At 35.7% G+C, this 26,269-nt stretch overlaps 1 protein-coding gene and 1 long non-coding RNA gene across 2 annotated transcripts; both read right to left on the bottom strand.

Annotated features, from left to right (window-relative positions):
• Positions 1 to 1,497, bottom strand: LOC131927950 (uncharacterized). The gene is made up of 3 exons (XR_009383721.1): positions 1,414 to 1,497; positions 1,179 to 1,239; positions 1 to 143 (listed from the first exon to the last, which is right to left on the bottom strand). It is a non-coding gene; the product is annotated as an uncharacterized LOC131927950 (long non-coding RNA).
• A 2,282-nt stretch (positions 1,498 to 3,779) lies between these two features.
• Positions 3,780 to 20,531, bottom strand: LOC131927952 (uncharacterized). The gene is made up of 8 exons (XM_059283833.1): positions 20,459 to 20,531; positions 19,787 to 19,978; positions 15,815 to 15,906; positions 14,964 to 15,096; positions 13,290 to 13,604; positions 6,025 to 6,324; positions 5,004 to 5,120; positions 3,780 to 4,589 (listed from the first exon to the last, which is right to left on the bottom strand). The coding sequence occupies exons 1-8, from the start codon at positions 20,511 to 20,513 to the stop codon at positions 4,000 to 4,002; spliced, it is 1,794 nt and encodes a 597-aa protein (XP_059139816.1). The 5' UTR covers positions 20,514 to 20,531; the 3' UTR covers positions 3,780 to 3,999.
• Between the last annotated feature and the right edge of the window lie 5,738 nt (positions 20,532 to 26,269).

The following is a 26,269-nucleotide window of genomic DNA, read 5'->3' as shown; positions in this document are numbered from 1 at the left end:
TCAAACAATCAGCTATTTAAGGAGTGGGCAAGTTCTTAATAAATTGAATTAAAACATTGCTGACAGCATTTGGGTCTTCCCACTGTGGGTAATGCCCAACTTGTGGTGAAAGAACCTTCAGTGTCTGATCTGGGACTGTAGTTCTAGAAGAGGAACCAAATGGAATGGAAGGCATTACCTTAGTAAAGAATCTAACAGCTAGAAACATGTTTTAATCCATGTTCCGTTTTATTATTTTCAGTTAAGTTGCTTGTCATTTTTTAGACACGTTATTGGCAGTGGCGGAACTAGAAAAAAAGGGCCACCCCGCAGTTTTTTTTTTTAGGCCCCCCATATATATATATATATATATATATATATATATATATATATATACAATACATACACAAACACAAAATACGAACATAGGATACTCATTGCAGGCCTGTTCGAGTTTTAATTTTTTTTAAATTTTAGTTAAATCAATTTACAACAACATGTCATGTGTGTATGTGAATTAGTGTGAAAATCAGTTTTATTTTATTTCAGGTATAAGACCTCATTACCTCTAGTCGGTCAAAAGAATATAAACCATGAAAGCTTTGTATAAGTAATGGTGTCTCGTGTTATGTTTATTTTTATGATTTTTTTAAATTTTTATTATTAATTTTAAATACATTTCCTTTTTATACAGCGTCATTCTTTAAGTACTTTATAAAACAATAATAATTCAGAGAAATAATTGCTTTTTAATTTGCACAAATCTATTAAAAGGAGCTTATGAGCACCCCTATTTGACTATTTAAAAAAGGGAAATAAGTCATGGAAGTGGTTTGAACGTTTGCTTATCTTTGATAAGTTTGATTGTAGGAGAAAGAGGACGGCTTTCACAATGGTTTAAAAACAAAAGGAAAGAGAATATACAAGAGCGTGGGGTGGTGTCTATAGAATAAAGATAATCCAACCGCAGCTACAGTAATCTTTTTTACAAAACAACCATCAAGTCAAAAATGCAAGAAAATTATTTTTTTTAACTATAAAAAATTGAGTATGGTCGGCTGTGGGCTCCTAAATGGCGTGGGCCCCCCCGCATTGCGGGGTCTGGCGGTACTGTAGTTCCGCCCCTGTTTATTGGACGTAAACTAAGATTAAGTTATCTCTCCCAACCTCCCCCTAAATAAGAATTTTTAAAAACTTACCTAAAAACCTGTGCAAATTCTGATGGGTTCACGGGGTCTGCAGGTCCATAGATCATCATAACTAGCAGAGAAAAAAATAATTGTTTTAAATATAGCGTTAAAATTAATTGGAATATAGCGTTAAGATTAATTGGAAAAAATCAAGCTTGATTCACGACTACGACTGGGATTAAAATTGATTGGAACAAATCAGATTCATGGCTAGCCAGAAGTAAACATTTATCTTACATTTTACCTTTGATCTTTGCATTTCTCAGAGCTCCAACCCACTTCAGTCTGAATGCCTGTCGTTCTTTCAGAAAATTTATTATCCTAAAAACTGGAGTTCCACAAATAGTTTTAAGAGGAATTAAATATGTTAGGTCAAGTGAAATCTGTGTTAAACCTGCATGATTCATTCATTACATGGGTCAGTAAAATGACTGCATTATATGATACTCTAACTTAGTGCCAAGGAGAGAACAGATCTGTCATTTTATATCATAATATGTCATTTAAACATCTACATTCCTGATGTAAGATCTAGTTTTTCATATATATTTTTTATTGAAAACACTTTAAATGTGTAAGGAGGGGAAATATGTGGTTGAATCGTGGGAGAATGTGTCGTGAACACCACCTATACACATTTTTTTTTATATCCAAGTAGCCCACCGTCAAAACTAAAAGTGTGGATTTGATCAGCACAAACGGAAATTGTCAACATGCCTGTAAGTAACCTCGCGCTGTTACGTGTGGCACAAAAATAGCCTACGTGAATTCCATGATTTAATAGTAGTCTCGTGCTGTGGCACAAAATACGTGAATTCCATGTTTGATCAACTCAAGATATGGTAGGCTACATACTACATTCTTTAATTGTAGAAAAACAACAACTGCGCTAGCTTCTTTCATGTGCAAGTTTGACGGAATATAATTATAATATCAAGCCCAAACTCTAATACACTGTATTGACCCCACACTAGATCATCGTTTGTGAATTGCTACAGCTAATGGTAGACCCTATTATGTATAAGCAGATGATATATTAATTAAAAAAGAATCACAAAACAACCATCAAGTCAAATATGCAAGAAAATTATTTTTTTCCATAAAACTATATTATGGTGTCTGTGGGCCCCTAAACGGCCTGCCCCCCCCCCCCCCCATTGCGGTGTCTGGCGGCACTGTAGTTTTGCCCCTGATTCCGATTCCCTTGTATTCAGAGGTTTGTAATAATATAAAAGGACAGACATAAGTAGTATTTACAGTCAAGTGGTTCTTTTTAATTTTATAAATAGCATAGTAGCGATGGACACTTAAACAATAAGAAATAATTGATGAGGTTAGGAAACATTAGTTTTATTCTGGCATGCGTCTCCTCTCTCCTCTGTTCGAGCTTTACATACTAGTTGAACTTTTACGTTCTACAGTTACATATTTATTCCGTAAGAAAAAATTCTGTAATACAAACTTCAGATCAACTGTCATTAGTATTTTAATGACACTTCATCGACAAGACACATGAAAATGTTCACGCCGAAGTTTAAAATAGCTCTGAAAGGGATGCAGCCTTTGAACAAAAAAAAAACTATATTTATCAATATCTTTAATCTATAATATAAGTGGGCTGCTAGTGTGTCAGTTCTTCCTTCCTTCCTACCACGTGTCATCGCTATAGATTTTGGAACTATAAAAGTAAACTTTGCACCCTGCAGTGCTTTTCAGTGCATCACATTGTCTTATTTTATGTAATAGAATAGGGTTTGTTTATATAACAACTTAAATTTATTCTATAGTTGCCACTAATTTAACTCTTTTGCATAACGTAAAGAAAATATTAAATACACGCAAATTGCAAAAACATATTAAACGGATCAATGTCAAATATCATATTCTTTTAGATTCCTAGAAAAAGTGGATACACTTCAATAATAAAAGGGGCGAAACAACTAATTAAACTGATTTGTAATTTTCCAAGGGAGGTAATTTAAAAATAAATTCAACTATTGTTTTTAATTTTAAATAATAATCATTAAAAAAGTTAAAAAAAAAAAACCCACGTTTTCTGATTGAACTAAAAAGTAGAAAATAAATGCTATACTTCACAATAATGCAAGCAAGAATGGGTGTTCTGGTTCGTAACGTAAAACTATTGTTTGTATTGCTTCATCAACTCAAAAATAACGCTTACGTTTCTATGAAGGCAGGTACATCGTTATGATCACACCTCTCAAATACTATGTAATCATGTATTGTGTAAACTCTTGCTCGAAATGTTCTAACTTCACATTTCCAAACCATTTGCCTGCTGCTTCTCTTATAAATTTTATAAACATAAATTCATCAGAAACTATTGTCCTATACCTTTTCTGCGTGGTAACGAAAGATGCCATAGCTAAGTAATAACCACTAATACTATTTTGTTTGCATGCACTCTACGACACACTTAGTTACTCGTTGACCGCTGTCGTTTATATAAGCAATTGTCAGCTGATTACTAAGGTGTGATCGATTCATAACTATTGAATTTAGATGCCAGTACAAGTATAGCAGATGCTATTTCTATCAAAACATGTAAAAAAAAAAGAAAAAATAAGTAAACATATAACAATGTGTGGGCAGTCTAAGCATGTGTTAAAACATTTTAATGTAGTAAATAATAGGGTAAAAAAGCATTAAGCAAAAAATAATAAAATCCATCATGTCACATGTACATAATGAAGACTAACGAGCTGTGTATTAAAATTCAAACTCATGATCTTAAAAAGACAAATTCTTTACAAGGAACAATGTATATATCTGAAGTCTAATATCAAGTCCTCAGAAAATTTACATTATTTTATTTTAATTTAAATACGGCATACTGGTGTTCTCCGTTGTTATAGGTGTTGTTATCAGGAGTCTCATATAACGATGTGTAGTCCATTATGGTTTTCACATTGCCAGAGCTAATGTTACCATAGTTTGTCGTGTCGCTGTCTTGAAATGGTGCTACGTGCTTAGGTGACGTACCCTGATGTAGCTCTTGATGATGGGCGTCACAAAAATTAGAATTGTTTACAAATTCTGGAAGTTCATCTTCTATCATATCGTAATGCTTTTCGTTCGCTTGATTTCTTGGTGCTTGTATTGCTCTTTGGTCATCTTCTACCATATCGTAAGGGTTTTCGTTCGCCTGGTTTGTTGGTGCTTGTATTGAGATTTGGCTCGACTGACGTCTGTGAAGTTCTGCTGCCGTGTTGTCTCTAGCTACTAACTGAGGCACTAGACCTGACTGTGTTTGTGAAACCAAATTTTGCCTAGCCTCTGCTGCCATCAAGTATCCGTCGTCGTCAGTCGGAAGTGTCAAAGTGCGTAACTGATCTGTCATCTCTGTTACTTCTGTTGTCTTCGGTTCAGTTGTGTGCTGACAAACAAGGCAGGCTGCTTCTAAAATTAACATTAAATGTTTTTTTTAATTTTTAATTATTTGCATCAATCTCACGATAAGATATGTTTTTACGATTAGTAATGAATCCCCAGTATTACTATTGATAAATCTCGATAACATACCTACGTTTTAAGAGCAGACCATTAATATAAAAACTATCTAATATTAGTTTTATTACCAAAGATTTACATTTATACTCAGTTTAAAGTTTTAGTTTTACTTCTTATAATTATATTTTACAAAAATATATTATTATAGTTATTAAATGTAATAAGTTATGTTCTAGGATATGTTTTATATACAAGTATCTCTACTTTTTAAAAGTACTTTTGTATTTTCTGAATGGTTTTATTAAAAATGGATTGGTAACAAACACGTTTGCATTAAAAGATATTCTAATGAAAAATTCTTACCGCTCTTATTTTTGAATTTGGTTCTCACAAGAAAGCATATAACAACTCCAACTACAATCAGTATTACACAACCAGCAACAATTATGATGATAGTTGCATCTGTATCTGTTTGGACAGCTATAACACAATAATTGACAGAGCGTCAAAGCAATAAAATATCAGATGTTATTATCATAATAATACCTTATGAGTATTTCCGGATTAGACAGGCATAGTAAAATAATTTCATGGTTTTATTTTACACTATAAAAGGTCCTCTGGTACTTAGCAAATTGTAGCTCACTTTTCACTCCATACACAAGTGCAAATTTACATTAGAATCATCCACACTTCTATCTATAATAATCTTTTAAAGTGGTTAGACCAACATTTTTAAATCATCAAACAAATCACTACGAATGTTGTTTTCTTTATAGTTAGCAGTTTATGTTGTCAGCATATATATTTGTAATTATCCTATAAAATCCTCGCTTGCTCCCATCAAGGAAAGTTAAAAACTTAATATAAAAAAAACTTAATACAAAACGACAGTCACCGGCGAGTGTACTGCCAACAAAGCAAAAAGCCACAACGGCAAAGAAATCGAATTAATGTGACTGTAAAGTAAACGGTAATACATTTATGGGAGGGTCGGTCCTAATCAGCCTTTTCTATTCAGGTGATTGAGTCTCACTAACCTGAATGGAAGTACTACCTGACGCGTCAGACCAGAGGCGTAACGAGGGGGGGGGGGGGGGCGGGGACGACGACACATGTCCCCGGGCGCCGACCTTAGGGGGGGGCGCCAAATTGAAAGTTTGAGGGGGGGGGTGCAAATGAAAAGTTCGAGGGGGGGGGGGGTGCAAATCGAAAGTTTTGTCCCCGGGCGCCGGGAAGGGTCGCTACGCCTCTGCGTCAGACGCTAGTTTCAATACCTAAGCTCGTCTTTCGGGAAATAGGGGGGGGGGGGGACACACACATATACACGCAGTTAAAGCGGTGAATGTAAAAAAAAGTTTGGCCGTGAAAAACAGATACATACCTTCAGTAGCAGATGTTCTTCCAGAGACCGTGATATGAGAACAGTCTGTGGTTCCTATGTCGTTATAGACATTGACAGAGAATATGTACGCTGTGTTTGGTTCCAGTCCTGCCACCTTGTATGTTGTCGTATTGCCCAGTGTGTCATTGATTTGTCCAACTTCAGTGAATTCTTTATTTGATGCGGCTTGTAGAACGACAAAAGTTTGTTTTGCTCCCCCATCATCTCCATCCATCCATGATAGGAGGAAACTCTTTCCCTCTGCTATAATACTAAGGTTCGTAGGACACTGAGGTCTTTCTAAAGTAAATACAAAATGTTTGCTTAATATTTTAATTGTATTTATTGTCTGATTAATATTAAATTTAGTCATATATGCATTATATATGCTTTATAAATTGACAAAAATATACATCGGCTTGTGTATGTGCCTATGTGTCTGTGTGTGTTAGTATATTTTTGTCTTTGTGTATAAATAAAAGTACATACAACCACTTATATATGACTTTTTTTTACTGTTGGTTTCTGTATAAGTTCAGACAAGATTTGGACAAATATCGAAGTTTTTCGGAAAATTCAACCCCTATATTGAGGGGGGGGGGGTGGGGGGTGTAGGCTAATTGTGGCGTCTGGTTTTTGTGACGATGTGTGACGAAGGGGTGCTTGAGGGGGGGGGGGGAGTGAAAATCAAATCGTCAAAAAAGCATGACGTAATTTATAGATGACCCCCAAAGCGAAACATATCGACTTTTTATAACATAGACAACGAAAATATGATAGAGGTTTTAGTTTAACTAAGGTGAAGAGAGGTGAAAAAAAAATAATCCTAATATATAATGGGCCATGTGTGCGCACTTCTCTCTCTCTCTCTCTCTCTCTCTCTCTCTCTCTCTCTCTCTCTCTCTCTGTCTGTCCGCAAAATATTTTCGCCGGACATCACATCAGAAACTGTAGCGATATATGAAGAACTTTATACGGACTTTTCTTGAAAATAATATGTTAGATGTTTTAAATGTATAACCACAATTTTATTTAAAGAAGAAAAATAAAAAAATAAAGGCGTATTCGAATGTAGAGAAACAATTTTAATTATGCAACCGGAAAAATGTTTAAACTTGTTGGGGCAAGAACGCATTTAACAATGACGTCGCTTATTGTTTACACTAAAAAAAGAGCACGAAACTGATGACGTCATCTTCCGAGTTTAGAATAAAAAGAAATGAACTATTTCATTCAAATATGATTTAGAGCTATGTACGCTATGAAATGTATACAATACGATTTTCTCGGCCTAAACTTAAACACATTTTTTATCTATTTGAATTCTAGATCTAGAGATTCTAGATCTAGATCTAGACTAGATCTAAATCTACGCAAAAACTAGACGTAGACGCTATGTTGCTAAGATCTATTCTAGATCTAGATTTAGACTCTATCTACTGTAGAATCTATTCCAAAAATAAATTTCTATAATAAACTTTTTCAGGACTTAAATATTTTATAGAAATCTTTGTTACTTTCTCGTATATACGTAGTATAGAGAAAGTATTGTAATCGTGCAAAAAAAAAAAATCGAGATTTTTACAAATCTCGACGTTTTACACCTCACTGATACGGAAAAACATAATTTTGCAATCTTGTCCGTATGTCTGTGTGTGTGTGTGTCTGTCTGTCTGTCTGTCTGTCCGTGTGTAAACACGATAACTTGAGTACCGTTACAGCTAGGTTGATGAAATTTCATATATAAGTATTTTATCAAAATCGTAGATCCGTATCAACTTTTGAGCGATTTCCGATAACCGGAAGTGGTACTTTTCCTACTTTGAATTTTTCAAAAGCCTATAACTTGAGTACTATTTCAGATAGATAAATGAAATTTCACATGTAAGTAAAAGATCTTATTCTCTACCTTCTGTTAAATTTTGAGTAATTTCCGTTGACTGGAAGTAGTAATTTACGCTACTTCCGATTTCTCAAAAAACTAATGTAAATTTTTAAAGTACTAATAATATTGCGCACTATTATACGCGTTTTTATTCGGCGTTTGCTTGGTGCGCAATGTTTTTTTTATGAGATTCTATTCTATTTTTAAAAGTTTAAGTATTTAAAATGGATTAAAAATCATAACTATATCCCCAGTTACCATCCCCTGTTGTTTTATATAAGAATATTCGAGAAAGTTTAGGGGAGATCACTACCGGTTTATTTGTTTAGCAATGAAACTGGCTAATTTTGGGAAAAAAATAATTTGAAAAAAATAGGCATATTCGCGTATTCAAATTTGGCAGGATCTTGCCTTGGGGCGACAGAACTAGGGGGCCGGTGCCGGTTGGCCTAAAGGTCTACGATGAGGGGGTCAACACAGACATCGACTGACCGGCGCCTTATACAAGCTTTACATCGAAAAAAAAATTGGCCACGTATGAACCTCTTCATAACTCCTGAGGTCGTAGACCGACCCTCGGGCGAATTAATTAAGCATTCAAGTTCTCAATGTTTTTGAAAGCCTAAGCGAAGCTGGGCAGCATGCCTAGTGACATAATATAAGACTTAATTACTATATAAAGAAAAGAAACACTAAAACTTGAAATGAAGATAGCAAAAATCCAAACAATAAGAAAAAACTCAAACTGTGTAGTAATAGAGATTAGTACGATAAAGAAACGGATTTTAAAAAAAGGATACAAGTTGCATCTCACAATACTTCTAGAAAGAATGTTATTGTTTGTCAGTAAATCCGTTTTTAAAGGGAAAAATTAAAAAAAAAATATGCTCTGTAGTCCTATTTAAAAAAAGACAATCATATTTAGATACACATCAATACATTTTTATAAGAATAGAACCGAAAGGAAAGCAACTCTAAATAATATTTTCATAAGATGGTTGATGTTTTTAATAGCAAATTTACTATCTCGAAACATTTAATTTAAATTAAGCCAAAAATGATGATCTATTATTCAATTATCTATAATATTTTAATAAAATATACGAAAATATACTTATATTTAAAGAAAATACTATATTACTATTTTTGGCCGAATTTACGACGCTAAACTAAGGTTTTACCTAATTTTATATATAGAAAGCAGTGTAATATTTTTCTTTGCTCTTAAAATTTCGGCCAAGGAGTATCACCTTCTACTTAGCTGCTCTGAACGTATTCTATTTTAGTGATCAGATAAAGATGTTTATTTCATCTACTGGATCCAGGCAACATGTAATGCAATCAAATAAAAGCATGTGATCGCTCACGTTGAAGTTGAGAGAATCGCAAGAATCTGACAAGAACTACAAAGTCGATAGCTATCGCCCAATAAGTTTAACTAGCTGCGTCTGTAAACTGTTGGAAAGGGTAGTAAACAACAGGCTGACCTGGTTTCTCGAATCGAACAATCTACTAGCAGACGAACAGGCAGGCTTCAGGAAGTGCAGATTTATTGATGACCAATTCACCTTCATTTCTCAGGAAATAGAAGATGGCTTACAACTAAAAAACCAACCTCAATAGTGTGGGTCGACTTGGAAAAAGCGTTTGACAAGGTCTGGGAGCAAGGTTTAATTCTAAAGCTAATAAACCATCAAGTATCTCAAAACGTGCTAAATTGGATTAAATGATAATTAAACAGCCGAAAAGCATCAGTCTCCATGCAAGGAAAAATAAGTCATACTGAAATTATAAAAAATGGAGTCCCTCAAGGAGGAGTCTTGTCTCCTACTTTTTCTCATTTATATAAATGACTTAAACGAAAACGTCACAAGGAGAGTAAAAAGTAGCATGTTTGCAGACGACCTTTGATTAATCAGCTCAGAGGAATATATTGGTACTTCAAAATTTTGTCTTCAGGAAACACTTGACAAAGTCAGCAAATGGACCAAAACTGGAGCTTATATATTAATACCAAGAAAACAACCTATTCAATCTTCACCCTATCAACTAAACATCAAGCAATGAAATTAACCCTAGAAAACCAAGTGCTAGAAAAAAATGACCTCTCCAAATACCGAGGAGTCACTTTTGACACTCGACTTACCTGGAGAAACAAATAGAAAACACACAAAGTAATGGGATTAAAAGACTTAATCTAATGAGGAAACTGGCAGGAACAGACTGGGGAGCAAATCATCACATCCTGAAAAAAACCTACACCAGCTATGTGAGACCTACGTTATAATATTGTGCTTCGGCTTGGGGCTCAGCAGCAAAAACAAATATCAGCAAAATTGACAAAGTTCAGAACATTGGTTTGAGAATAATGACAGGAGCTATGAAAACAACGCCTATAAAAGCAATAGACGAAATAGCCGCACTGAGCTCAATAGAAGTAAGAAGAGAATAAAAAATCCTCACTCAATACACAAAGCTAGAGGCACTGAAACCCATAATCTTAAACACAAACTCCAGAAGCCCAGTTCATCAAAGAGACTTCAAAGAACAAGTTTTATCGAAGAAACAAAAATCTAAAAAAGAAATATGAAAAAGAAAACATCATTCCAGAAAAAATCAAAAAATCAAAAAATCAAAACTCTAAACCTCTCCCCGCAGTGGATCTCTCACCATACTTTAACCGTCAGTGACTTAATAGATACTATAGAAAAAAATCTGACTACGATCAAGAAAAACTAAAGAAAATTACATATAAGCACATAAAGGATCAGTACCACAGGAATTCCTGGATTAGAGTACTCACAGATGGCTCACAAATGTTGGGGCTGGAGCCCTTATTGAATGGCCAAACGGTGAAAGCTTAGAAAAGTAAATAGCAACAGGCAGCCTATCCGACAATTTTAGAGCAGAGAAAAAAGCTTTAGAGCATGCAGCAAACCTCCTGTCAGAACACTCTGAATCTCCAAATAGTCAGTCTTTCTTACAGATGCTTAATCTGTCTTGCCGTCCCAGAAAAAACCAGAATCCTATACTCAATCACTCAGGACAGCCCTTGAAAGGCTAAAAAATACCTGCATCATGATTGTGCTGCAGTGGATCCCAAGCCACTTCCAGATACAAGGAAATGTGATAGCGGACCAGCGGGCAAAAATTGGGGAAAAAACCCCTAGAAATCTCGCTACACCCAATAAAAATCAAAAGAATCATAACAAACCCAAATAAACACAAATGTGGTCCGACACACACAACACTAAATAAACCGGGAGTGATCTCCCCTAAACTTTCTCGAATATTCTTATATAACTTGGAATATAGACATGATTTTTAATTACTTAACTTTTAAAATAGAATAGAATCTCATAGAAAAAGAATTGTGCACCAAGCGAACGCCAAAACAAAATGTGCATAATAGTGAGCAATATTATTAGTACTTTATAAATTTACATGCCTTTTTTGGAAAAATTGGAAATAGCGTAAATCACTACTTCCGGTCAACGGAAATTACTTAAAATTTGACATGAGGTAGAAAATAGCATCTTTTACTAACGTTTGAAATTTCATTTATCTATCTGAAATAGTATTCAAGTTATAGGCTTTTGAAAAATTCAAAGTAGAAAAAGTACAAGATATGAAGACAATGCAATCTGAAATTAAATTTGACTTAATTGGATGCGTAATTAATTTTTAATCAATTAATTAAAATTTGGACCGAATTAGGAGGCATGTCTATCCAACCACACCACACTCGTCATCACGTTCAATAGCCGCGCCATCATATATATATATAATTTATCTATTTATTTATTTTATTTAAATAAAGTAGGGATCATTTTAAAAATTCAACAGCTTAGTAAAAACCTAATTTTCGTGAATTGTCGGAATTTTAATTAAGTAAAGCAGCTCAGTATTTGTGTTTTATTTCTATACTCCGGGGCCATTCTATTTGAATTTAAAATTTCCTCCAAACACACCACCAAATATATTTTTCCCTAAGAGGTGTTAATGAATACACGAAGTAAATTAGTTTGACATCAAGAGTAGACTATAGTTACAAGCAGCAATCGTTGTAAACAGAACATTTTTGTTTCTTCGTTGCAAATTATCTAATTGTTTTTCTTATACATACATCTATTAAAACTGATTCCACAGGTATAAATTACTTCGAAGCATCCAGGTACAATGTGACGATCAACTATACCCAAAACGTCTGGTCTGTCGGCGAGGTCAAGGTCACGATCAACGGTCTAAATTCAATTTAAATAGTAGTCTATAATTTATTTTCTACTTTTTAGTGCATTAGTACATAAAAGCTTGTTATTATAACGTTTTTTATGAATTTTTTCAGTACTTTACATGTTTTATTTACAATTAAGTTACATGACTAAATACCATTGCTTGCCTACTGAACGTGATGGCGCAGCTATTGAACGTACCGTGATGGCGCAGCTATTGAACGTGATGACGCGTGTGGTGTGGTTGGATAGACATGCCTACTAATTCGGTCCAAATTTTAATTAATTCATAAAAAAATAATTAGACATCCAATTAAGTCAAACTTAATTTCAGATTGCATTGTCTTCATGTCTTGACCCACGTGTCAAATGTGAATCGTATCGGTCAAGTAGAAGTTTCCGAATTTTCACTCCTGCGTTTCGAACTAGACTGACGACAGGCTGACGAGGAAGTGAGTTAAATAAAAGCTTGTAAAAATAGCCCGTATTTTACGCTAGAGTTTGTGTAGTGTATTTAAATGTTTACTGAAGAGTATGGTATAGTGAATGTAAAAAGTAAAAACAAAGATAATAATAGGCCCTACTGCAGCTTTAGAATGTTTTTACAAACCAAACATCAAGGAAAAAATGCACAAATATAAAATTAAATTAATTGTTCTTAAAAAAAATTATTTAATAGCCCCCCCCCCCCCCCCCGCAAATCATTACACATAACTCGCACTGTACTAACAAGATGTCATTACTCATAACTTATACAGTACTTACAACATGTCATTACACATAACTCACCCAGTACATGTCATTACACATAACTCACCCAGTACATGTCATTACACGTAACTCACCCAGTACATGTCATTACACTTAACTTACTCAGTACATGTTATTACACATAACTCACCCAGTACATGTCATTACACATAACTCATCTCGTACATGTCATTACACATAACTCACCCAGTACATGTCATTACACATAACTCACCCAGTATTTACAAGATGTCATTACACATAACTCACCCACTACATGTCATTACACATAACTTACTCATTACATGTCATTACACATAACTCACCCAGTACCTACAAGATGTCATTACACAATACTTTCCCACTACATACATGATATCACTACACCTATAACTCACCTAATACTTGCAAAAGGCACGAATCTCTCGCAACATAACTGCTCCCGTCAAACTGAATGGCACATGTCCAGTTGCCCTCATGGTCTCGACTGACGATAGGTATCGCGACTGTTGTGGTCCCACTCCTGACCACAGCATCATACTGCAGGGTGGATGTGCAGCTTGACGGCCCACAGCGGGCTACAAACTCGTTATCTTTGGTCAAAGATGAACTTCTAAATATAGATGGGTCCCGCAAGTTGACGACGCAAGCAATTTGGTGGTCTAAGTCACTAATTTGGGCAGGTGGACACGTCATTTTGGCTTCGGGTAAATCTTTATGTCAAATAAATATAAAACAGAAAGTTAGCTAGGTATAGCAGGGGTTTAAGAGATTACCATCTCGTCAATATTACGCCAACTCTCCCGGAAAGAATCCACCCCCCAACCCCGACATTACCCAACCTTATCCCAATCTTAACGTATCATAAACTGGCAGGAGGTAATTGACAGGGGGGTGTGTGTTGTGGTGTAGGCGGGGTGGAGGGGGGAGGGGTAGTGTCCAGCTCCACATAAAGGCATAAATAAATATTTCTAATTACTGTCTGAATATATATATATATATATATATATATATATATATATATATATATAAGTGCGTATACACGTTACGCAGTATAATATTAACGGTAACAGTGTGAGTCTACTGTACTATTCCTTAAGAAAACACAGTATAACAACCCACGTCCCATTAGGACTGACCTCTACCTCACCTAAGTTGGATAATGTAGTGCAGACCACACCATCTGTTTAAATGACGGGTTTCATAATGCAAAACAGCTTCATTCGCAAGGTTATACAGACACAAATCACTAACGACGAATGGCGGAGTGAGGTGACACAATTCAAGGTGGTGACACAATTCAAAGTGATGACACCATTGACGGTGGTGACAGGGCTTCGCCCCCCCGAAAATTTTTTACCGCCCCCCCCCCCCCCCGAACGAAATGAAATTTATATAATTTCTATAGAAAATATATACTTTTAACAGTGTCCGCCCCCCCCCCCCCGAAGAAAGTCTACCGCCCCCCCGAAAATTTCAAGTGCCCCCCCCCCCCCGGAGAAAAAAGTCTGGAAGAAACACTGGGTCGTGACACCATTTAATGTGGTTACACCATTCAAGATGGTGACACTATTTAAGGTGATGACACCAATCAAAGTGGTTTTTTACATTATATATTTTATAGTTGTCGGAATGGGGGAGACACTCTGGTCTACTGATGGGAGCTTCACCCTGAACAATCTAGTGAGAGATTGTCTGTGCTATTGAAGTGGGTGACACACTGGGGCAGTAGGTGACACCCTGTGCTATTGAAGTGGGTGACACACTGGGGCAGTAGGTGACACCCTGTGCTATTGAAGTGGGTGACACACTGGGGCAGTAGGTGACACCCTGTGCTATTGAAGTGGGTGACACACTGGGGCAGTAGGTGACACCCTGTGCTATTGAAGTGGGTGACACACTGGGGCAGTAGGTGACACCCTGTGCTATTGAAGTGGGTGACACACTGGGGCAGTAGGTGACACCCTGTGCTATCAAAGTGGATAACTTTCCACCTAGTGCCTTCCCTGACAAAAACACTAACACTTTATTCACACGTATAATTATATTTTAATTAATTAATTAGTGTTTACCCGCTTCGACTTGACAAATAAACCGCTCCTGCTGGCCACTATGTTCTCTCCAACCATCGCTCTCTATAACTACGCTATTCATTGAAGAGTTTTGTGTGAAAGGTATTCTGGCCCATCCAAAATACGTCACTTCCTGACAAAAACAAGAAAAGAAAAACACCGGTTAATAATTGTATGCTAATTAATTTTTCTCTACTAGTGACTGCACACATTATAAAGCTGGATGGGAATTAGGGATCAAAAGCTTGCACGCCGAAAATTCAACATGCGGCTATGTAGTTTTAATGAGTACCCAGCATTTTTTAAAAGCGGCGAGTTAGTCGACGACACAAAATTATTTTTATAGAGTAATACCTTAGATTTAGGGTTTGGAAAAATATTAATTTGTATGCGCTGATAATATTAAGGTCTTGGAATGGAAACCCATTATTGACATCATTAAAATACATGCACAACGATTTTTTTAACTTTGGCTAACATTCAGCAAACTAAATACTAACCTGCGTTGCTTTTTGCATAAAAAATAAACCAAAATAAGTATCTGGACAAGAGTTCATCGTAGACTAAAGGCTGACATTTTTATTGGTCAATAGTGAGCGAAATATCATAGTCAGTTATTGACAAACAAAATACCGACAGCCAAAAGGCCGACAACACAAAGGTTTTGTTATGAGCTCTGTTATTTGTCTTGGTTGTTCCATGTCACATAATAAAAAAAGAACAAAGACACTTTCGGAATTAGATCTAAATCTTTATCTAAAAAGGTCATGGGACTAACATTAAAAGTTACTAGCAAAATACTAATACTTGTTTTTCCATCTTGGTAATAATTTTAAATAAAACGTTATAACCTCTTCAATATCGTCCCATCGAAAGACGCCTTGTATCGCACGGTCGTTCAGTCCTATCAAAGCTGTATTCACGCCGTTCCTTCTTAGATAATCTAAATTAAAACAATAATGTTACAGTTAATTAATAAGCATTGTATGACGGCGTGGTCAAAACATAGAATGCTTGGCTTAAAGACTAAAGATCTTGGGTTCGAATCTCTGTTTGGACTTGTGGCCTGTAGGACGCCCCTTAGTCCACCCAGCTCTGATGGGTAAGTGACCTACATTGGGTAAATAAAGGCGGTTGGGCATAGTACTGACCATATCATCTCCTTAGAATACCGAGGTCAAGACACACATGGACTTGACTTCTTCTGCCCAATGGATCCCTACATCTAAAGTAGAATATATACTTTAACCCATACCATGTGTACTTATAAAGTAGAATTTATACTTTATAAGTACACACTGTATGGGTTAAACCGGTTAGTTGTGTGTATGTTCATATGGGAGTTTTGTCAACACAGCTTGTAAGGTGTAGGTAGCCCTTCTGTGGCGTAGTCGAACGATTAAAGCCCTCGAGAGCTAACAGGATGAAAACAATGATATTATGAGTTCAATCAGTGTAGTTTGTTTCTATATGTTGTATTGATATTTGAGGTAACTAGTATTTTGTATTTATTAGGAACTATAATGTTTGTGTAGGAGAAGTAAACAGGGTGTAAATTGAAACATTTTTTGTTGGGGGGAGGGGGGAGGGGGTATTCACAATGTGTAAATTGAAGCTTTTTTGTTGGGGGGAGGGAGTTAACAAGGTGTAAATTGAAACTTTTTTTGTTAAATTAGGTCTACTGTTTAAACCTTTCTGTATCAATGGATTACCTGTGGGCAAGTGCAGATGCTTAGAGGATCTAAAAATGAGATGTCTCACAAGGAACAACAAAACACAGATGTAAGTTAGTCATCACGAAGACCGACATACATTATTTTGTCTAAACATCTGGGTTGGTCGACGCTGGATTTCGCTTATCCCACTTTAAATCGTCAGCGGGTGATAACAGTATCTATGTCACATCTTAAGATGTTTTTCAGCTTGACAAGTAGCACACTTCTAAGAATTTACATCCTCAACGAAAACAATTTTCGGCTAGCTTTTATTCGTTTAGATTTGTCTTGTTCGTTTACATCTTAGCAATACTTTTTTTTTAAAATTATGTTTTAGTAGTGTAAATTATAGTAAAAGTTTCACGGTGATATCGACTTGCTTTATATTGAAAGGTCTTTATGACATTTATTCGGAAAAGAAAAAAATCGTCTTTCTACACGAAAAAAAAATAAAATTAGGGAAACTACATTATGTTTGGATGTGTTTTTTTTTAATTAGCTCACCCCATTAACTAAAAAAAACAATTTAGTATAATATGTTTTGGTATCAAAACTCAAACAATACAATGAGCTATATTAATATTGGAGTTTAGGTAAGGTAAGGTTGGGCTAGAATAGGTTAGATAAATCCTAGTAACGTTAGATTAAGTAAGGCTAAGTGAATTAAAGTAATATGAGAGTAGTTGTAGTCAGATGCAGTGGCGTAGCTACAGGTAAAGCTAGCGTATGCAAGGCATAGGGACCCAAGGCAAATAGGGGCCAATTTCCCTTTTTAACTTTTTAAAACTTTTACATTGGAATTTTCATATTTGTATTACACATTTAAAAAAAAAACGAAAATCCAGTTTCTTTTCTACTGAAGATGTAATAAAAAATATCCATTACGGAAACCCAAACCTTTCTTACTGGCATTGTTGCATCGTCGGGCAAGCTGTTGAGAGAATTAGCCTATAAATAAAAATGAAGATTGACTCTATAGGCTGCTATAATCAATGGCTAAGAAAAATAAGGGGTATCCTCCAGCCGCATCGGCAGTAGTATACATTTGGAGCCTCAAATCTCGCCATTATGATGATGTTATGAAACAAGTTGTTGATATGCCCTTTGATATGCCCTTTGGGTCAGTAACTTGGCCATCCTAAGTATCGAACATACAGAAGCAGCTAACTTCACGGAACATATTGATCACTTTGAAAACTTATAAGAAAGAAAAAAAAACTAATCTAAATAAATCATGAGCAACTTTTTAAAATGTGTATTTGGTTAGTGGCATCACAAGGTTCGATATCACCCGGTGCGTTTAGTGAGTGTTACCCCCACCACGTCTAACAATTTTGCATTGGTGGGTTACCCCCTCTCCTTAATATTTTTATTAATTTAACTAAATAAAACATGATTATGACAGTAAATTTTACGAGCTTTCGTCATGGTGTCACGCCTAAATTGTGAGGCCCCTGAAATGTGACGCAAATGTTTTAGGTTACTTAAATGTCACAGGCTTACAGTTGATTTGTTAGTATGTTTTTACATATAAGTGATATAAAATCAAAGGTAGTTTACGCAACAGGGTACTACATAATTATTCCTTATAAATACATAACTATGGATGTATAAAATACACAATTTACACATTATATATTACTCTAACAGTTCGAGATTCCACACATCAATATGTTATAAAAAATATAACAATACAAATAAGTTATTTTTTTAAAATTCGATATTAAAAATAATTGTTGAAATAATTTTTTTCACATTATACTCACCCGTACTTACCCAAGACGCATTTGGCAGAAGATTCTGATTTAATTACCCCTGCATAGAAATATATGATACTGACAGTACTATGATAAGCCGCCTTAGTTGTTCCTAACTTTTCAATTACTAAGTTAGCAGGCTACCAAGCTAGAATTCGTGAGCTCTAACAATAATCTAAATTTGTGTATGAGTATCTACCTTTAGCATAAAAAACCTGTCACACTGTCGTAGTTTTGCACACGATATCGTTCTTTGAGTTACCTACCGTCAATAAAGGTGTCTACCATAAGGTCTTTTACGTATCAAAAGTTGTCTGCCACACAGTCGTAAATTCTCACAAGAAACAGGGGCGTAGCGAAGGGGGGGGGGGGGGTGCGGAACGCGCGGGTGACATCAGTTAGGGGGGTGACACCAAGGCAAAAAATAGCAAAATATATAGAGAAAAACTTGAGGGGGGGTGGGTGCAAATCGAAAGTTTGAGGGGGGGGGTGCAAATTGGAAACATGAGGGGGTGCAAATCGAAAGTTTGAGGGGGGGGGGGGTGTGCAAATCGAAAACTTAAAAGTTTGTTCCCGGGAAGGGTCGCTACGCCTCGGGGGGGGGGGGGGGTGACACCAAGAAATAATGACTTAGAGTTACCTACCTTTTAAAACGGTGTCCGTCAAACTGTCATACATTCTCACAAGATAACCTGTTTTTAAGTTACCTACCTTTAACAAAATAATCTGTCGTACTGTCGTAAATTCTTACAAGATATAAGGACTTGGAGTTACCTACCTGTGATGGTAGAAACAGACTATACCTTAGTTAGTTAAACAGACCAATAGAAATGCTTGAGCTGACCGGTCACGTGGGACGGTCAGCTGACCACCGAAGCGTGGGTCGGTAGTTAGATCAGTGGCAGACAGAGATAGGTAACGCAAGAGAACTGTCAGATAGATGTAGAAAGATAGAGGTAGATAGTGTGGTAGAGACGGTAGGAGATAAGAGAATAAGAGGGTGTAGTTATACGTGTGTAGTTAGCTAGTGTGAGTAGATAGTATATAGTATAGATTAGTTAGATAGAAGTAGGAAGTTTATTTATCTAAAAAACAAAGCTTCCCTGAAAATTTCAGCGCGCTAGCTAACTGGGAAGTGCCAGAAATTTCGATCGCAAGATTTGATTGGAAAGACAAACAGAGACGAAAGCAAGTTAAAGAAAACGTGGGAATAAAAAACATCATATCTTGAATTGGACTTGTGTGTGGTGACTTCAAATCTACAACCAGGAGGGTTGGATCTTCTTTTCATCTTAATTCACCCCCACCCTCACATTTGGTGGTACTGCTTTTTTCCCCAACCTCACACTACCTTTTACAAAGTTGTCTGTCGTATTATCGTAGATCCTCACAAGATATCCTCTCTTGGAGTTATCTTTTCCCCCCGAAACGTTTCTTTGACAGAAAGATTTGGCCTGCACATAGTATTCTCTTCTCTCAAACAGCTTTAGACACGTCCGGGTGTGGTCGTGATACTCCATATCAGGAGAACAAAATGATGATTCTGGGGAGTCAAAAAAGGCAATACAAATTCCATTTTATTGGTTTGTCTCTTTTTGCGCCTAAGTGACTGTGTGTGTGTGTCTCTGTCAATATGTCTATCTGTCTGTGTGTCTATGTGTGTGTATTTAGGTCCGTCTGCGTGTCTATGCGTGTGTATTTATGTCCGTCTTCGTGTCTATGTGTGTGTATTTATGTCCGTTTTCGCGTCTCTGTGTGTGTTTATTAATGTCCGTCTGTATGTCTGTGTATGTGTATTTATTTCCGTCTGTATATCTGTGTGTGTGTATTTATGTCCGTCTGTATGCCTCTGTGTGTGTATTTATGTCCGTCTGTATGTCTATGTGCGTGTATTTATGTCCGTCTGTATGTCTGTGTGTGTTTATTTATGTCCGTCTGTATGTCTGTGAGTGTGTATTTATGTCCGTCTGTATGTCTACCTATCAGTTTATGATTCTATCGTAATGTATAGACTCTTCATTACCTGATATGCAAAACACAGATGACAGAAGAAAACAAACGTAAATTTTAATATCCATTTCATGAAATAGTTGCTTGAAAACGTTTTAACTTTCGTTAGTTCATATGATAAGCAATTAGATAAGAATAAGATAAATAGGTATTGGATACGCTGGTTTTTTTTTTTAAATTATGTTCAATGTATGAAATAATAGCTCGTTTTTTATTTTACATTATTTTTAAAAAAATATTTCGTTTCGAAATATCTTTAATTGGGTAATTAATTGACAATAAACACTAAGAGAATAGAGAATCCACTATTAACAATTCTTTACAAGCTTCACTATCAATAGCTAGGTGGACAGTTAAGTAAGTACTTCATTATCATCAGTTACGTAAGTACTTCATTATCAACAACAATGTGCACAAACTATAAACAGTTGCATAAATCCACCAGAAACATTTAGTTAAGCCAACTATCAACCTATAGAGAACTACTGCAATATCGAATGTTGGGTAAATCCACTATCAAACTAACAAAGATAATATTTTTTTAATGAATGTGTTATCAACATTCGGATAACCAACACCACTAATATAATTTAAAGACTGTAATATCAACATTCAGACTGAGGCTACACAGCCAAACACACCAGAAATAAAAACACATATCATCCTATGTATGACATCCTACACATCAATGAGATCGTTTGGACGTTAGCCGTCTGTACACTTAACACAGTAAACTTGTCATATCCGTTTCCTTAAGTGTAGGGTTTTCGACTTTTTTTTTTTTTTTTGCCTCAGACACGTAATTTATAGCGTCAGTTGTGTGTTCGCTTTAGTATTACAGTTTTCATCATCGGCTTGTGAGGACTGATACAGATTTACAATAGTAATATTTCTTTCTTACTTGTAGCCTGCTTTCATTCATTTAAGATGGTTTACTTATACATATATCTAATACAAAACGTCTAAATATAAAGAAAAAATTAAAATTAAAAACCAACCTGAAACTGAAAATGCAAATGTGTAATTAAATGATGATTCAAGGGATTTTTTTTCTCTCGGCGTGGTGGGCTGAGGGGACGAGGGGGGGGGGGAGAGGGGGAATTTTTTTTTTTTAAAGTAGAGCTGAAATGAATTTGGGATTACAGAGAATTAAAATGATACAAATTTTAAGCAATCGGAAAAGCAATGTTATTACAATGAGACACGTAAAGACAAACACTATTCCCTTTCAAACATCTATATCTATACAGTCCTCAATTAGTTTTTTTTTCCTTTTTATTTTTTTATTAATTCAATTGTTTTAAACATTTAAATCAGTAATTATTATTTATTTGATAGATTTTACACAGCATCAAAGACATGAACAGCAATTGCATATATAATAATCAAATGGAGAAAATAAAATGGCATAAGAACTAGACTAAAATAAGGTGTGCAAACTAGGTTTCTCTTGACTGCTTAGTTTACTGTGCTTTGTCCTTAGCTGAGGCGTCAAAAGTTCACATTGTAGCCACACATGGACAGAAATAGAAACGACCGTGGGAGAAGTGTCTCTGTAGTACACATACTGATCTATCATTCCAAAACTTTCTAGCCGTTGGTTTGCTATTCCTTTGGGCCCAGGTCACGAACCTTTGAGGTGGCTTTACTGTAGATAATTGTTTTTTACTTGAACTGATTGCTTGACTATATGACAGTTGACCTGATACCTTTGTTGCTGATATACTTTGTGAGCTTTTAATTTCCTTTAGCGGTTTCGTTATGTTTTCTGAACTAGTGTTATCTTGAAGAATATCATTTATTGTTTCGTCGACAGCCTCCAAATTTTCTTGATTCCCATCTTTTTGAGACCCTGTTACTATGGAATTTCTGATCGCTATTGTCTCCATGGCTTCGGCCTCTTTGGTAGTTTCTGTTACGCTTTCGTTAACTTGCTGTGATGCTGCAGTAGTATGATGTGCTTCAGTTTGGCCATCTACTCCAAAGGCATCTTCTACCTCTCTATGCCTTGCTTCTCTAAGCATTTCATTTTGTCTTTCTCCGTCAACATCATAACTGTCCCAATGCTTTAAGAAATTTCTATTGTTACTTAGATGCTCCCTAACTTCTTCTTTATCATTTGCATCCCAAGGCTCAATTGCCCTGTACTGTCCGTCTACTAGCTGGACGCCGTCAAGAGCGCGAGTCCTCAAATGCTCACACATTTTAGGCAGGTGCCTGTCTGTGTTGCAGTGGCAACATTGCACCCTCCTCCCATTGAGGATTATAAGGACTCTGCTCTCCTTGTTGGCCTCATTTGTAAGTATAATATAATGTGGGACACTCTCCACATCTTCTTTCTCCAGAGAGATGGTGAATTGGACAACATTTGATTGGTCTATTCTCTTAAATGTTGGTGTTGAGTCCTGACTGCTTATAGATTTCAGAATCGCCATTATATCATCGTCGCTTGTCTTGGAAGGGAGCCATTTCAGCATGCCCCTTTGCCCAGATTTATCGGCGTGGGTTATTGATATTCTCTGCACTCTGTATCTGGATGTTACCCCAGGTGGTAAATCTCTGTGAAATTCTTTTAGGTGCATTTTCTCATATAGTTCCTTTGATCTAATGGTGACATACCATTTACGCAGTGTCCCGTAGTTATACAGACCTTCAAATTCAGCTGGTGATAGGCTACATAACATACATAGCTCTCTTTTTAGTTCGTCAGCTGTGAGGGTAGCTAAAGAAAAACCCTCTTCTATGAAAATCTCTAGAGTTTTTGGCGCATGTCCTGCCATGCCGAACTTAGGCAGGAATAGCCGTTTGATGTATTTTTCCGACATAGTTGTGCGTGAGGCCCATCCGGGGCCAGGCAACACACACAAGAAATAAAAAGAAAAAAGTACTTACAATGTATAAAATGTGAAGAAAAATAAATAACTCCAAAAAGACTTTCCTCTAGATAATCATATGATATCAATCTAACATTTGAAATTACAAGAGTTATTTGCTATTAGTCTGAAAATCTCTGCTTTAAATATATGTTTAATAAATTATAAAAATTACTATAATTCAGATAATGGCTCACGTCATTCGATAAAGATTACTGAATCAGTAGTAGTACTCTAACTTTAGAAAATGTGTTTTTGTTTGTCATTTAAATTAGAATTTTCGACACAGCATTATTGCATATACATTGAGTGACGATAGGTTTTATTGACCTTCTAACATACTGGCATATACTTAAAATGAGATAGCTTTTGAGATGTATGCACCGTTTGTATGAAGTACGTCAAATCTATTATTAAGAAAACATTGACAGAAAGACGGAGACATCTAACATTCAGAAGATTTGAATTTCGAGACTCCATAAACCAATGAATAGAAAAAAACACTCTGTAAAGAACGTATTTATCTTTATCGAAAAATACAGTGACTTACAGTGACGTCCCTTGAAACGTATAGGAATAAAAGGCAACTCATACCGAAAAACAAACTTTAAGGCCGAACCAAACATAATTTGTTAAAAATAATAACCTACAAAAATAAATAACACACAATAAAAACACTAATACTAATTTATTCCGTAAATAGCACAGATCTTCTAATTCGAGGATGCAATGGATCTATCTAGATCTAAATTCTAGAATTTAGATCTAGAATATCTAGATCTACGGAAAAACTAGACTTAAGCTAGATTTAGATCCAGAGGCGTAGCGAGGGGGGGGGCGGGGGGACATATGTCCCCGGGCGCCGACCTTAGGGGGGGGGCGCCAAATTGAAAGTTTGAGGGGGGGGGGGGTGCAAATGAAAAGTTCGAGGGGGGGGGGTGCAAATCGAAAGTTTGTCCCCGGGCGCCGGGAAGGGTCGCTACGCCTCTGTTTAGATCTAGCCTTTTTAGATCTAGAATCTATGCCAATAATGATTTTATTTACTAAATTATTTCAGGCCTTAATTATTTTATATAAATCTTTGATTAGCTATGGAATTGGCTAATGACGGACATAATTTAATTTTAAAAAAAATGGGCCTATTCCCGTAACTGCAGTTTCTTAATTACACGGACTCTCTACTATCATATTAATTTTATAGCTAATCAGAAGTGCCTAGATCAGGGGTCGGCGACCTGCGGCTCGCGAGCCTTATGTGGTTCTTTTGGTGTTGATATGCAGCTCTTCAGGTCCAAGCACAAATATTAATAATTATTTTATTTTCAAAACTCACACTAATGTTGTTCTGCATCAATCGGTAATGCACGATAAAATAATAGACATAAACAATAAACACTCGCTATTCTATTAGAATATTTAGTTACGCCCTATTTCATTGTACTTCCTATTAACTTGTCTATTCCAAACTGCAACATTCAACCTCATGGTGGAAATCACAAAGAAACTAAACGAGCCAAATGTAAAACTGCAAGGAAAGGAAAACGCAGCCCATGCCTTACTTGAAGAAGACGATTGTTAGGAAAAAAAAATACTTCGTATTGTTAAAGACACAGAGAGCAGTAAATTACTTTATTTCGAAAAATCTGAAAAAAGTATCATGATAAAACCAACGCTACTATTAACATGAATTACCACAGCATTACTAAAAACAAAATAAAAGATGGCTTCACTGAGAGATTTGAGCAATTCAAAAGAAATGAAAGTACTCTGACGTTCATAGTAGATTATCTCAACACATTTGGAGTGCTGACGATCTTCGGGTCAACATATTCATGCGAGCAAGCATTTTCTTGCATGAATAGACAACAAAGTATAGAAGCCAACTAACAAATACAAATCTAGAGGTGTGCTTGAAACTAAAAATAAGTTATGAGCCAGGTTTAAACAAACTTTCAAAAAGCATGCAATGCGAAACTGTTGTAAATAGTACTCAATAATTAAAGTTCTATACTTTGATTACTGATTTTATTGTTCTGGCAGAGCTAGATAAAATACTTTAATACTTTTTTCTGCGAAACATATGTATGTTTTTATTGGAATAAATATTATTTAATTTTAAAGCTATATATATATATATATATATATATATATATATATATATATATATATATATATATATATATATATATATATATATATATATAATCCTAATATAATATGATAATATTGAAATAGAAATGTTAGTGGCTCTTTAAAAAACTATGATATTTGGTAAATTATAACTTTTGGCTTTTCAGTCCCAAAAGGTTGCAGACCCCTGGCCTGGATAGATGAGATGATGGAGTAATAGTTACCAAACGCGTGGTACGGGTTCGAGTGAAATCACGTCAATGCTATTTTTTTTTTCCAATTTTTTTTTAGATGTGAAGGATAAAGTTCTCTATAGGGACTTGGTGGGACACAGGGCAGGTGAAGTAGAATTCACCTGTTTCTGTATGCCAGACCCAATCTCAGCCGAAATCGGGACACTTGGCAGGTGAAGTAGAGTTGACTTGTTTTTGTGACCTTAGTATATGATGGAAAAGTGTGGTCAGACCCATGCTCAGCTAAAACAGGTGTTTTTACAAGACAAAAACCTCTGAGGTTTGACGTCTTTTTGAATGTGGGGTCTGGTTTTTTTTTTTTGACGATGAGTGACAGATGTGATTTTATTTATGGATGAATCCCGAGACTCACAGTTTTCCAACGATAAGTCTAGTTGATCTACAAATGTTGAACAGCCAAGTAACCAATTATCTAGCGTTCAGTAGTGCTCGATGATGTGAATTCAGTCTCGTACTGGCTACTCACAAGGAAACATTTCTTAAACAGATGTTGATTAGTTTATATACACAAATTTAAATGGTAGATTATAAAATTTAAATTAATAAATGTATGATCATTTTAACGGA

Source organism: Physella acuta, unplaced genomic scaffold (genome assembly GCF_028476545.2).
Source record: "Physella acuta isolate Inbredline_101_S28 unplaced genomic scaffold, ASM2847654v3 ptg001450l, whole genome shotgun sequence".
NCBI lineage: Eukaryota > Metazoa > Mollusca > Gastropoda > Physidae > Physella > Physella acuta.
This window is presented reverse-complemented; position numbering and strand designations above follow the sequence as displayed.